This window comes from Mucor velutinosus (genome assembly GCF_035048745.1).
Source record: "Mucor velutinosus strain NIH1002 chromosome Unknown tig00001553, whole genome shotgun sequence".
Classification (NCBI taxonomy): domain Eukaryota; kingdom Fungi; phylum Mucoromycota; class Mucoromycetes; order Mucorales; family Mucoraceae; genus Mucor; species Mucor velutinosus.
The window spans coordinates 163,844-176,200 of record NW_027041930.1 but is presented as its reverse complement, the minus strand read 5'-3'; the positions used below and the strand labels follow the sequence as shown (position 1 = coordinate 176,200).

Sequence of the window (12,357 nt, the reverse complement as noted above, 5' to 3'; positions counted from 1 at the left end):
AACGATCATCACATTTTACTTAGTCGAATCTGCTAAAATAGTTCAATCGAGTTCAAAATTTTTTTTTTTTTGTATGGAATGAAAGTTTTATTAAGTAGTTATGAATAAATAGTTAATAAAATCATTGTATAAATGGATCAAGTGTATACTAGGTAAAGTGACTTGCCATATTGTATCTTATGAGGTCTTATAAATCAATACTACCCATTTTGGACAGCTTATCCAGTTCTCTGTTGATATTGCTAACAACTGTTTGGGGCTCAAAAGGGGTACCACGGTAGTGTACGAAGAAATGGTGGGTCCAGATTATTCGGATTATGGTGGCAAAAAGGTCGAAGATGTTGATCTTGAGGTCCAGGTTGTAAATGTAGTATCTTGATAATGTCAGGTTCTGCATGTCTTTGTATATGCGGTGAGTGTTGATTGTGGTTGGGTAGCTTAGGTGTTCTTTAAAGACGGACTCCCAGACGTCGTGTTTGTTTCCGCATTCCATGAGAAGGTGTCTGGCATCTTCTACTTCGTTACATTGTATGCATCTGTTGTTTTCTATATCTTTGATTTGACTTTGGTATAGGAAACTTCTGCAGGGGACTTTGTTGTATATGATCTTGAGCCATAAATTTCGAGGTGACTGGTGCATATGTGATCTGTAGAATGCTTTCCATTGCTTGGGGTTGATGTTTTTGTTGTGATCTTTTGGCAGTTGTATAGGCAGTTGTTTGAGGAGCAGTTGTCTGATTATTTTGTTCTTGCAGAGCCAAATGATGTTGCTATCGTGCTCAAAATGTTGGATTAGACTTGTTGCCTCTTCCTGGTTGTTGGGAGTTGAGTTGTTTGGATGAAGCAGGTTGCTGAAGAAATCTTGAAGGTGTAACTGGTTGTTGTTGTGGTCTCTTTTGAGCTTGTACAGTATCTGCGGTGATTTGCATTCTTGTCTTGTCTTGTATTCGAGAGCTGTGTAATTAAGATTTGGCTTGAAAAAATCCTGCACTAGGCTTCTCTTGGCTGTAGGGTTCCTGAGGTAGTCAGTAGTTTCCAAGTCTTCCCAGTCCTTGTATATAGTGGTCAGTGGTAAAGTTAAACAAGTGTTGATATTGATGGGTGTATTGGTAAAGTCTGGTCGGCAGTTTTCAAGAAGACTATTCATTGTTTCAATAATCAGTTTCATGGCCCCATCTTTTAGGTTGTTCTTGTAGCTTCTTGCTTCTTTAAATATCAGTATGGTATCAATGTAAGGCAGGTTCGTCTCCATTTGTAGCGTATGTGACATCAATTGGTATAGGTACTGCGGGATTGTTTTGTGCTGGTCGTGGTATAGTAGTGCTGTGATATACCTCATTTGCAGGGTTTGTTGTTGGGCGCCTACATGTAGCAAACCTAGTCCTCCTTGGTCCTTGGGTAGGTAGTACACATCTTTTTTGATTTGCAGTCTCTTCTCATCCACTATGTATTGATATATGATGGAGTTGAGCTTGTTGATGGTTGCTTTCGGTAGAGGTGTCAGCCTGAGGACATGCCACAGTTTGGACAGGATAATTGTGTTAGCGACATTAGCTTTACCGTACATTGATATTTTCCTGGGCTTGAGGAATTCTACTTGCGCTTTGATCTTGGCGGTTAAGTCTGCAATGAAACAATCCCGTTGTTGTATTGTATAGTATATTGGATACCCTAGGTATTTGATGTACTCTGGGCTACTGTAGTCGAACCATTTCATTCGCTGTTGAGTGTAAGTTTTCAGTCTTGTACCGAAATACCCTTCCATTCTGCCACCATGTAGGGGAAACGCCAATGACTTGTCATAGTTGATCTTTGAGTTTGATGCCTTACCATACGTCTTGATGCATTCCTCCATTGCCATGTATTCCGTTCTTGATTTGACAAAGATGAGAATATCGTCCGCATAGGCCATGATCTTTGTAGGTGGTGGGGTGTTGAGCTGAATTGTCCTCTGTGGTGCTGGCTTGGTTGGTTGTATTGAGTATCCAGATATGTCTTGACTGTTGATGATTGATAGTATGAAGGGCTCTATTGCAAAGTTGAACAAGATTGGTGAAATAGAGTCTCCTTGTCGCAATCCTCTCTTCTGTTTGACTGGTTTGGTTAGAAATCCGTTCATGTTGATGAAAATCTCGTTGCCAAAAAACAGGTTTTCTATACATCTAATGAACTCCATTGGGAATCCAAACTTCTGGAGTACCTGAGCCAGGTAGTGTGGGTGCACTCGGTCGTAGGCTTTGTTGTTATCCAACATGACTCCCACATATTCTTCAAATTCGTCCTTGTTATTTCCCTTTGCTGTCTTGGCATTGTCCATCATCACTCGTAGGGCCATTCCTTGGTCACCAATGTATCTATCTTGCATGAACCCAGTCTGTACTTTGTTTATGAGTCTGCTTGCCACTGTCGTGATTCGTGAGTTCATGATCCGCGTGAAGACTTTACAATCTGTATTGATCAGTGTAATAGGTCGCCAATTGCTGAGATCAGATAAGTCGCCTTTCTTGGGCAGTAATACTACGCAAGCCTGTTGCCACGACTTTGGGAATATACCGAGCTTGATTGCGTCGTTATATACTTGGGTGATAATTCTTTGGCATATCGGTTGACTTGCTATGACATGTAAGATCTCGTATGGAAGTCCATCCAAACCTGGACTACTAGACTTGGGGCTCCTACGGGATCCCTCAAATATCTCTGCAAACGGAATGTCATCAATGATCTGATCGCTTTCCTCCTGGGAAATAAATACAGTAATGTGGTTCAGTATGCCTTCCATGCTATTTATATCGATCCGTTCAGGGCTATACAATTTGGAATAGAAGGTATGGACGGCATCCAGTTTCGACTTGGTGTCAGTGCACTCTGTTACAGTAGTTGGGTGCTTCAGCATGGGCATTGTCTTCGTTTCTAGTCGCCTGTCAATGGTCTTCTTGATGTATGCTGGCGAGTTTTCATTCTGCTCCATCCAGCGCTTGCCTGCTCTCAATTTGCTAATGTTGTACTTTTCTTCTTGGATTTTGCTGATCTCCTGGTGTATAGGTGGTAGTAGTGCCTTCAATGTTAGGGGCTCTTTTCCATAGAGTCGAAGTATTCTGTTCCTTTCACTGTTCAGTTGTTTCAATTTAGTCTCTCTCCATTGGTTGTGATGGCGGCAGAAATTTGTTGTAACTTTCTTGGCCATGTTCTTGATTAAATCCCATTTGACTTGTGCAGAAAGATCCGGGTCCAGCTTGTGTTGTACATAGTTGTTGATTTCCTTTGATAGCTTCTTGGTGAATCTCTTGTTTTTAGCCAGATGTGGGTTTGCTCTCCATATGCCTTTTCCATTGTTGCTCATTTCCACTGTCAGTGTAATCGTAATTAGAGCGTGGTCGGTGTATACATCGCTGAAGAATTCCACGTCCCCGTCGTGCATCTTTTTGTGAGTGTTGGTGCCAGCAAAGATGTAGTCGATTGTGGATAGGGTAACTCGTTCTCGCCGCTTTTGAATACAGGTATAGGTATACTTTTCACCTTTTGTGTTAATACAGTCATTCATATACCCCTTTACAAAGTTGATGAGATGTTTCGGTTTTGCTATGCGCCTAGTAGCGTGGTTTGATGAGCTGTCAAAGCTATAGTTAAAGTCGCCCGCCATTATCAGGTCAGGGATAATTTCAGGCATTGTTAGCAACATCTCTACTGTTCTCTTGTAGAATTGATTGCGTTGTGAGGTTTCTTCAGCAAATATACCTGAGCGAGCGTACAGATTCAAAATGTATACTGGTGGAATGGAGTTGTCGGCTATGGAGAGTTTTGCCAGGATCATTCTACCATCGTTAGATTCTTTGATTTTTTCCAGGTTAAGTGAGTTGTTGAAATTGATTATGGCACAATGTTGGGTCCATATTGCTTGGTGGTAGTTGAATTTGATCTTCATGTTGTCTGTTACTTCTTCAAAAGAGTGAGAAGGGATGTTGGTTTCTTGGCACAGTAGTATATTTAATTTCTTGTCTTTCAGCAGGCCAATAAAGGTGTCAGTAGTGTGTTGGTTGGTGTTCAAATGTAGGTTTCTACAGTTAAGAGACCCTACTTTGATGTTTAGGTGTTTAGTATTATTATTCATTTTTTTTCTATATATATTATTATTATTTTTTTTCTTTTTTTTTTCTTTTTTTTTTTTCTGGCTCAAGTTCTAATCCAACTTATTTAGCGGTGGCTTTCCGCTACCAGAGGTATTGGAAGAACCGGCTGCTTCGTTGGTGCTTGATTCATTCTTTTTTGTATTCTTTTTTTTTGAAAATGGGACAGTTTCCTGTTGACCATTTGGGGATATAGCATCATCCAGATTTCTCTTGGATTTCGATGGAGTGAGCTTGTCAACGTCAGTGAGCTTCAAAGTTTGGTTACTTCTGGTGGCGAGGCGAGGAGTAGATTGTGTGACAGATGGGGTAACATTGAACGGCTTCTTGTTGGCTAGTTCACTTGAGGAGCGAGACATTTTGACACCTTTGTCTAGTGAAGTGGACTTTTCAGTGTCGTTTTCTTCATTTCCTTGGGACTCTTCGACCTCTTCGACCTCTCCCATTTCCACTTCGTGATTTAATATTTCAAATTGGTTTTGAGATGCTGGTTGTTGTGGCTGACCTTGTTTCACAAGATCAAGCAGGTTGACTTCTCTACTGCTGGAATTTCTTCGTGACACCAACTGGAATTCATTCTCATTGGATCCAGGGGTAGACTTGCTTGATTTGGTTTCATTGCTATTCTCCGTTGATTTGTTGTTCCATGGGGCCACAGGACATTTCGCAATCAAGTGGTTAGGACTCTTGCAACGGTGACAGAGTCTTCTTCTTCTCTTGGGGCAGTCAAGTCTAACGTGCTCGTCCGTGTGGCAGTCGGTGCAGATAGGCTTCATCTGGGACCATACCAAGTGCAGATGGGCGCCTGGGAAACCTTCCAATTCAACTTGAGGGGTTAGGGAGTTTGCATAAGTGGACTCCTTTAATTTATCCCGATTAAGAGTAGCAAATCCTCTTCCAGTGAACCAGTCAGAGTCTCCACTCTTTGAGATACCAATGTTCAAGATATCGCCATATCTTTCAAATGTCTTGATCAAGGCTGGTTTCAATTCATCCTCTTCCATGAGTGGGATCTCAGAGATACCAATGTTGATTACGTTTGCAGTGTGATTCAGGGTCTTGTTGACTTCAATGACTTTTCCATTGACCTTGAACTCCTTCAAGAGAGCGTCGCGACAGAGGTTTTCAGTTGAGAACCCAAGTTCAATGGCCTTCTTCCTGTTTTTGCCAATGATCCTAGGCTTGAGACCTAAGCATTTGGGAAACTGTTCTCGCAGTACCTCGAGGAGAGTCGTGTCCTTGAACTCCATGCCCAAGAACTGAGCACAGTCGATGACGATAGAATTGCGTTCTTTAGCTTCAATGAATGTTGAGTAGGTGTTCAGAGGTTTGAATGTGTTGTTATCCACATCCGGCACAACTTCAAAGTTGTGTCTCTTCTGTTCCTTGAGAGCATCGGTAAAGGATTGGTAAGTAAATAGTTGATTGCTTGGATTATGGCTAGAATCCATTGAGCCACCTTGTGTGGGTGGATCACTGTTATCACTCTGTTTTTTAGCGGAGGAAGCCATGATCGAGTTCAAAATCATTGAGATTTGGCCAATCTAGAACAAACTGTGAGTCTGTGTTTGAATTAATTTTGGCGGGTGGAGCTGGCTGGCAAACTCAATGCCCTTCTAATAATCATGAAGGCGATACAGTAATTAATAGATGCTTTTGAAGCGTATGAAAAGTATGCGACAAATTACATGGTGCTGTTGTTAGTCATGCTATTCTTCTTGCGTTCTCTATTTAATAGCGCCAGTCTACCAAAATACTTGTCAAAACAACTTCTTTCCTTTTTGAGGCTTTATAATGAAGAAACGTCCAGTCAGTACAAGCGTGCTTTTAGTCAGTTTCAATTAATGAGACATCCTATGGCTTATTCAGAGCAATCAAAAACAATAAATTCTTTCATATTTGATCTATACAATGTCAAGAGAATTTCCAAAATTTCATTCAAATGTGGACTTCATACTGCAAATCCATAAAACGCCTTACCAGGAAAGGGACTCAGCAGACTACTACTCGAGTGCTTCATTGATCCTAAAGTGTGAATCAAGGGCAAAATAAATAGCCCTCAAATTCGGTAAGCGCACACAGATGCTTTACAACATAAATTTCTGGATCAATTGTGCTTTCAGAATAAGCCAAGGTAATTATACATTGACTGCAATTTGCATACACGTTACAGACAACCTATGTGCTGTACATGTCTACTTTGCGCCAATGATGTCCTGAACGCCATCAAGGAAGAAAATAAGCTAGGAGAGTTCTATGTAGGTTAGCGAGAAAGAAAAAGCTCACACTTTTGAAAGCTCAAACGATGGCAACTGCTAATTTGCCTGCTTCTTTTTTTTTTTTTTTGTCTTCCTAAACACACTGTGTCTCTAAAACGTAAACCACTATTACTACGTCTGGTTCATTCAAATGTGAGTCTTGATACGCAATGTCAAATAGCCAGCCCATTCAAGAATGCAACAACACTCTTTTTTTCCCACAAATCAACCAACCCTGGCACACGCAAACATTTCAGGAATAATGTGTATATATAGATTTACCCATTTTTCAATTGAATTTTTTAATATAAAAATGAGATACAAGAATATATACTATACTTAGTAGAAGGTGGTAGGACGCTTGGCAACAAAGAGAGCACGGTGCTTCTTGTCAACGTTGGCAAGACGGTGAGGCAAGGGGAAAGCGAGCTTGGGGGTCAAGAGTTGCTTGATGTATTGACGACGAACATCGGCATCCTTCACTTCAGCGACACGGATGATTTGAACAGATCTGAAACGAGCACGGTGACGAGCAGCCATGTCTTGATAGCAGTTCTCAACAGCCTCGGTACGGCGCATAGCACGGTATTCCTTGTACATGTTGTGGGTACCGGAACGAGAATCGTAACGGATCCAGATACCAAAGTTCTTGATTTGTTCAGGACGCTTCTCAGAGATCTATATAATAAGTTGTTGGGTGTTAATGTCACGAGCGATACAGACATGCGAATGTAAATAGACATTTACCTTGTTCAAAGAAACAATCTCACCAGCAGCCTTCTTGACCTTACGGAGCTTCTTCAAAAAGTACCAGAAACGAGACTTGGCAACGACATCGTTAGGGGCAAAGATTCTCATACGGTAGAGCTTGGGAGAAGCATCTTGAGCTGAGGGGAGCTTACGTCCAACAACCTAAAGTATACGTTTAGCATGGATGCTTGATGGCGCTTGGCACAATGTGAGGATAACTTACTTGATATTCGGTTAACTGCAAGGCGGAAGAAAGAAAAAGGTAAAGATAGTGTTAGTACAACTGTTTCTCACTAGAGTGATGCGCATAATTCGCCTTCATTAACAATTCAGACAGAGAAATAATGAATATCAATGCATGTGTCGTGAACATGCCCAACTATTTCTGTAGGCCCTGAGATTATCGAGCCATCCAGGGTAAAATCTAATGCCAATGCTGGTTGGATATTGAGCGGCTCCAGTACATCTGTTGATATAATCACCATCCCGTTGTGTATGCTGAAATGTAAATTCTCCAAGTTGCTATCCAAACATCTCATCATCTGAAATCGTCCATCCATCTGTTCTGAAGGCAATCTGTTCTGCTGCTTTTCTCGCATCCCATAGTTCTGCCATATTATCCACATAGTCAATATTGACTTGCATTCAGTGATGATTTTTTGGTCATCTCGTTGTATGTTGATCATCCATGTCGAGAATCATCCATCAATCATACATATGCATTATTTCTCATCTGTCTTCACTGTAATCAAGGCGATGCATGCGTGATAAATCTATATCTTACTCTGGCCATGTTGTCCTTCGGTCAAACGATAAAGAGAAAGATTGACCTTTGAATGCTTCAACACTTTGAATACCCCGAATGCCCCGCACAAAGTAGCCTTGAGGGCCGTTTGCCCACAAAGTGTGTCCGACCTGCACCGTTTTTCAGGTGCCCTTTCTTTTGATTAAACAGTATAGCACTACTGTGTGTAGTCACGAACAAAAAGCTCGAAACTACACTTGTATTGCATTCAACATCCTTTTGTTCATTACCAATTGATATGTCTTCCTCAGGATTGATTGCTGCGAGAAAGAGATTGGAAAATGCCATAAAGAAGTACGATATACCAACTGAATCTGAGCCAACACCTGCTGATAAATGCAAAGAGTAAGAGTGCTAGTTGCTTGCTGAAAGAGATCAAAGTAAACTGACTTACTATAGTGGTGTTTTGTTGCTATCATTACTGCAATCTCGACTCAATTGGACCAATGCAGTGTTTGCACGATACAAGACAGATCCTGTGCAGCAGCCAAAAAGAACCAGCAATACACGTAGAAAGTGGCCTAATATGAAGTATTTGGGCACTTGCACTTTGCAGTTGGGTGCACATCTCTACGAGAACACCAACTTTTATGAAGCGACTAGAACAGATTCTTGGAAAGACATTGCCATCAAGCAAGGGCTCATGCAACCTCCACCACCTCCTCCTCCGCCACCACCTACTCCAGCACCACCTGCTCCACAAGTGAATCCAGAAAACAAACCAGATGTCGTAATGCAAGATGCTACACCACAACCTGAAAGCAAACCTGATGTGGTTATGGAGGAAGCAGAGAAGGATGCAGTCGTGCAAGATGAAGAGAAGAAGGACGCTGTAATGGAGGAAATTGTTGATAATCAAGAACCAGAAGCCAGTAAACCGCCAGTGGCTGTGTCTGAGCAGAGCACCGCTTCCACTACTGAAGCCGAGGCAGAGAAGCCTCAAAAACAACCACAGACACCATCTGAATCAAACACTGAAGATAAGACGCAGGCAGCAACAGCAGTAGTCAGCGCCGATACACCAGCGACTACAGACGATATATCAAAAGAGCCAGAAGGCACAGTGACCAATATTGATCCACAAGCAAGCACATCTTCAGCACCACAGCAACCGAGTGCAGCTGAAAGCAAGCAGCCAGAGACACAACCAGAAGAGATCCCCGATGAGAAACTGACATTTGTAGATATTGTATTTGAATTAAAAGAGTTTCCCAACGAGCGATTTATCTTTCCTAAAGATGCTATCATACAATCCACATTGACAGGACCAAATCCAGACGATTGCTTTGTAAGTACAAAATAGGATGTGGGGGGGGGGGGTCCAGTAGTAGAAATCGCTTATGAATACATTTGGTTTAGATTATCGCATCTTTTGTGCTGCCACTGGATATGTCGCAAACAGACGAGTTCTTTCAAAAGCCCAAGGAAAAGATCCTCAAGTACGGCGAGATGTGTCAACTACCTTGCATCAGCGAATACTACAGAGAAAACACTGTCAGAGAAAGTCGAGCTGCCGATCCACCGTTACCACTGGATTCATATCAACCCGTCAATATCCGCATGACGAATACCAAATTATCAGCTGCTGATGCGCTTAAAGCATATGTACATAAACCTGAAGTAGTGCGAAAGAGTATGAAGGACAAGGTAAGGGCTGATTAGATTGTAAATGTAATATTTTGTTGCAATACTCAACATGATGTCCCTTGATAGATGAAGTATTTTCCCAAACGAACTTACTTGAAATTTGACGTATCCGAAGACGAAACCCGTAAACACGAGATTCGAGAACTGATCAAGAGAGCTTCTGTCGCACCTGATATCTCTACTGGACCTGTGCAAGCTGAAAAGAAGAGAAATGAAATTCTCAATGCGATTCGTCTGGGCAAGCGAGAACGAGATGAAAAGTTTGAATCAGAATGTAAGTCTTTTGTGCAGAGTGTCATGTTGAGAAATAGTAAAGCTAATCTTTGAAAACAGTGCCAAAGAACAAGATGAATGCAAGAGACGATGGCTTCATGAAATGTGCCTACTGTAGTACCAAGCAGACATCCATGTGGAGATCGGGCCCCAATGGACATGGCACTTTATGTAACAGTTGTGGTCTGCAATGGCGACAAGGCGAAATCCTGGTGGGTGCTCCTGTCATCAGTCCTGAAGAAGAGAAGCGACTCTTGAAGGAAAAGAGAGAAAGAGACAAGATTACAGAGGCTTTGGAACTGGAAAGAGCCGAGAAAGAAGAAGAAAAGCTCAAAAAGAAGGCAGAGCGTCAAGGTGGAAGTCATCATCATCACGACATTTCGTATACAAGCGGTACTTTTGCCGCTCAACTTTTACAACAGAGAAGCCGTCAAAGACAAGCGAATATACCCCCAGCACCTGCTCCTCCTGTTCCTACGATCGCTGCTCCTCCTGTTCTCAACAATGCCATAGGCGCGCCTGTTCCTGCAACTGCTACCCCGCCCGTTGCTGCTGTTGCTGCTGCTGTTGCTGTTCCGCCACCTTCCGTTGCTGCTCCAGTAGGTACTATGCCAGTGGCAAATCCAGCATCTCCTGCCGTTGTACAGCAACCCACGGAAACCACCAAAAAGGCGCCCAGAGCTAGAAAGTCCAAGGCAGAGGCATCTGCCGCCAAGAAATCCATTGCATCTGCTCCTCCTGCTTCTGTCCCTGCTACTACAACGACATCAACGTCAGCAGCAGTAGCAGCGACGCCTCAGCAAGCGATCCAAACACAACCTCAAGCACAACCACAGCAGACACAAGCACAAGCGCCCGTTCAGACCCAACAGCAGCCGGCACCTGTCCCCTTGTCGTTATACAATCCAGCAGGCATCCCATTACCTACGCTATCCATCGACTTTGCTGGTCATCTACAATTTGCACACCCCAATTGTGGCATCACACTGCTGGATCGTGATTTCTCTGTACGTCTATGCAAAGACGGATGCGAACAAACCACTGTCAAATTTGAAAAGAAGGATCTGACCAATGCCGTATTTGAAGTGGTGACTGAAGGCGAAGCAGCGTTGAAACGCGAAGTGCTCAAGATGAAGATTGTGCCTGCTACTGTCAAGAAGATTACTGCGTTTGGAAAGACCATGAAAATTGATAAAAAGAATGGCGTGCATATTAGATTTCTAGAAAAGCTGGATCCCAGCGGCGGTGCTGTCGTGCAGAGGATCTTACAAAGATGGCTTGTTACAGAACCCCAACAATAAAAGAAAGAAAAGTGCTAGTAATGATAACACTTTCAATTTTTTTAATTTTTTTTTTTTTTTTTTTTTTTTTTTACAAGTGTCAAGTAGTGATTGTAGTTTTATTAAATAAAATACCATATATAAATTTACTCTTCCTTCTTGGCTTCTTCCTCAGCGACAGCAGGAGCAGCTTCAGCGGCAACTGGCTTTGTCTCCTTCTTCTCTTCCTCCTCAGTCTTTGTCTTTTTGGTGTTTTTGTCGAAACCGCCTTGGTTCTTTCTCTTGTTGGAAGTGAATTGAGCGTTGGGCTTGAAAGCATTGAAGCTCTTGTTGTTCTTTCTAAAAGGAGAATCCTTGTATTGCTCTGCCTTGAGTTCGTGATAACGGGGTTTGTACAAAATTTCGAGCTTATTGCCATCAAATTCAACAGTGGCCTCCTCAGCGACCTTCTTGGCCTCTTCAGGAGAAGAGAATTCAATATAACAAGAGCCCTAATTAAGACGCACATGTCAATTAATGTGTTGCAAGGCTGCTATTTCCCCTTTTTTTTTTTTTTTTTACCTTGAACTTCTTGGGCTTTTCATCATTCTTCTTCATTCTAACACAAAGCACAGTGTAACCCTTTTCGCTAAAGAATTCGTCCACCTTGTCTTGTAATTTGAAGAGCTCAGCAACGGGATCCTTGGCATCAGCATCGACCAAAGGCAAACCCTTGACGTAGATGGAACGCTCAACGTGGTTTTGTTGAACGACCTCAGACTTTCTTCTAATGTTCTTACCCTCCTCATCAATTTCGTAAATCTCGCTTTCAACTTCCTTGAGAGCTTTGACAATAGTGTCGAAATCTTCGGTGATCATCTTCATCTTTTTGAAGCTGGCAATAGTTTCCAAAGGGATCCCTAAACACGCGCGTCAAAGAGGTTGTTTAATTGACATGTCAAGCTTTACGTGTCAGATCCATTGGATCACAAACAACTTACAGCCTTCAGGTGTGTTGGCGCGGAGAGTCCACAAAAACTTGTCGTAAGGCAAGTTGCTGTCAGAAAAGTAAAAGTTGACTTGCTTGCGGATCTTTTCGGCTTCAGTGGCGACCATTGTTGTGAATGCAATGTGATGTATGGAGAAAAGGAGAGAGAGAGAGGAAAGAGAAAATTTTCATCATGTCAATTATACAAGTACAGTTGTATATTAAAGTCACATTGGACTGCCATGTTCAAGGA

At 42.2% G+C, this 12,357-nt stretch overlaps 5 protein-coding genes across 5 annotated transcripts; 1 reads left to right on the top strand and 4 right to left on the bottom strand.

Moving 5' to 3' along the window:
- Nucleotides 1-187: 187 nt before the first annotated feature.
- On the bottom strand, nucleotides 188-4,108 carry ATC70_007402 (uncharacterized protein; the record flags this gene model as incomplete). Its single annotated transcript, XM_064826661.1, has 1 exon — nucleotides 188-4,108. One exon carries the CDS (start codon nucleotides 4,106-4,108, stop codon nucleotides 188-190), a length of 3,921 nt encoding a protein of 1,306 aa, XP_064675718.1.
- A 69-nt stretch (nucleotides 4,109-4,177) lies between these two features.
- On the bottom strand, nucleotides 4,178-5,635 carry ATC70_007401 (uncharacterized protein; the record flags this gene model as incomplete). Its single annotated transcript, XM_064826660.1, has 1 exon — nucleotides 4,178-5,635. The coding sequence occupies one exon, from the start codon at nucleotides 5,633-5,635 to the stop codon at nucleotides 4,178-4,180; it is 1,458 nt and encodes a 485-aa protein (XP_064675717.1).
- A 1,086-nt stretch (nucleotides 5,636-6,721) lies between these two features.
- On the bottom strand, nucleotides 6,722-7,925 carry ATC70_007400 (uncharacterized protein; the record flags this gene model as incomplete). Its single annotated transcript, XM_064826659.1, has 4 exons — nucleotides 6,722-7,060; nucleotides 7,130-7,294; nucleotides 7,356-7,370; nucleotides 7,917-7,925. 4 exons carry the CDS (start codon nucleotides 7,923-7,925, stop codon nucleotides 6,722-6,724), a joined length of 528 nt encoding a protein of 175 aa, XP_064675716.1.
- Nucleotides 7,926-8,175: 250 nt separating this feature from the next.
- ATC70_007399 (uncharacterized protein) lies at nucleotides 8,176-11,158 on the top strand (the record flags this gene model as incomplete). The annotated part of the gene is made up of 5 exons (XM_064826658.1): nucleotides 8,176-8,282; nucleotides 8,337-9,225; nucleotides 9,297-9,584; nucleotides 9,651-9,858; nucleotides 9,918-11,158. 5 exons carry the CDS (start codon nucleotides 8,176-8,178, stop codon nucleotides 11,156-11,158), a joined length of 2,733 nt encoding a protein of 910 aa, XP_064675715.1.
- Nucleotides 11,159-11,283: 125 nt separating this feature from the next.
- lsb6 (Phosphatidylinositol 4-kinase LSB6) lies at nucleotides 11,284-12,232 on the bottom strand (the record flags this gene model as incomplete). Its single annotated transcript, XM_064826657.1, has 3 exons — nucleotides 11,284-11,628; nucleotides 11,699-12,036; nucleotides 12,118-12,232. The coding sequence occupies 3 exons, from the start codon at nucleotides 12,230-12,232 to the stop codon at nucleotides 11,284-11,286; spliced, it is 798 nt and encodes a 265-aa protein (XP_064675714.1).
- Between the last annotated feature and the right edge of the window lie 125 nt (nucleotides 12,233-12,357).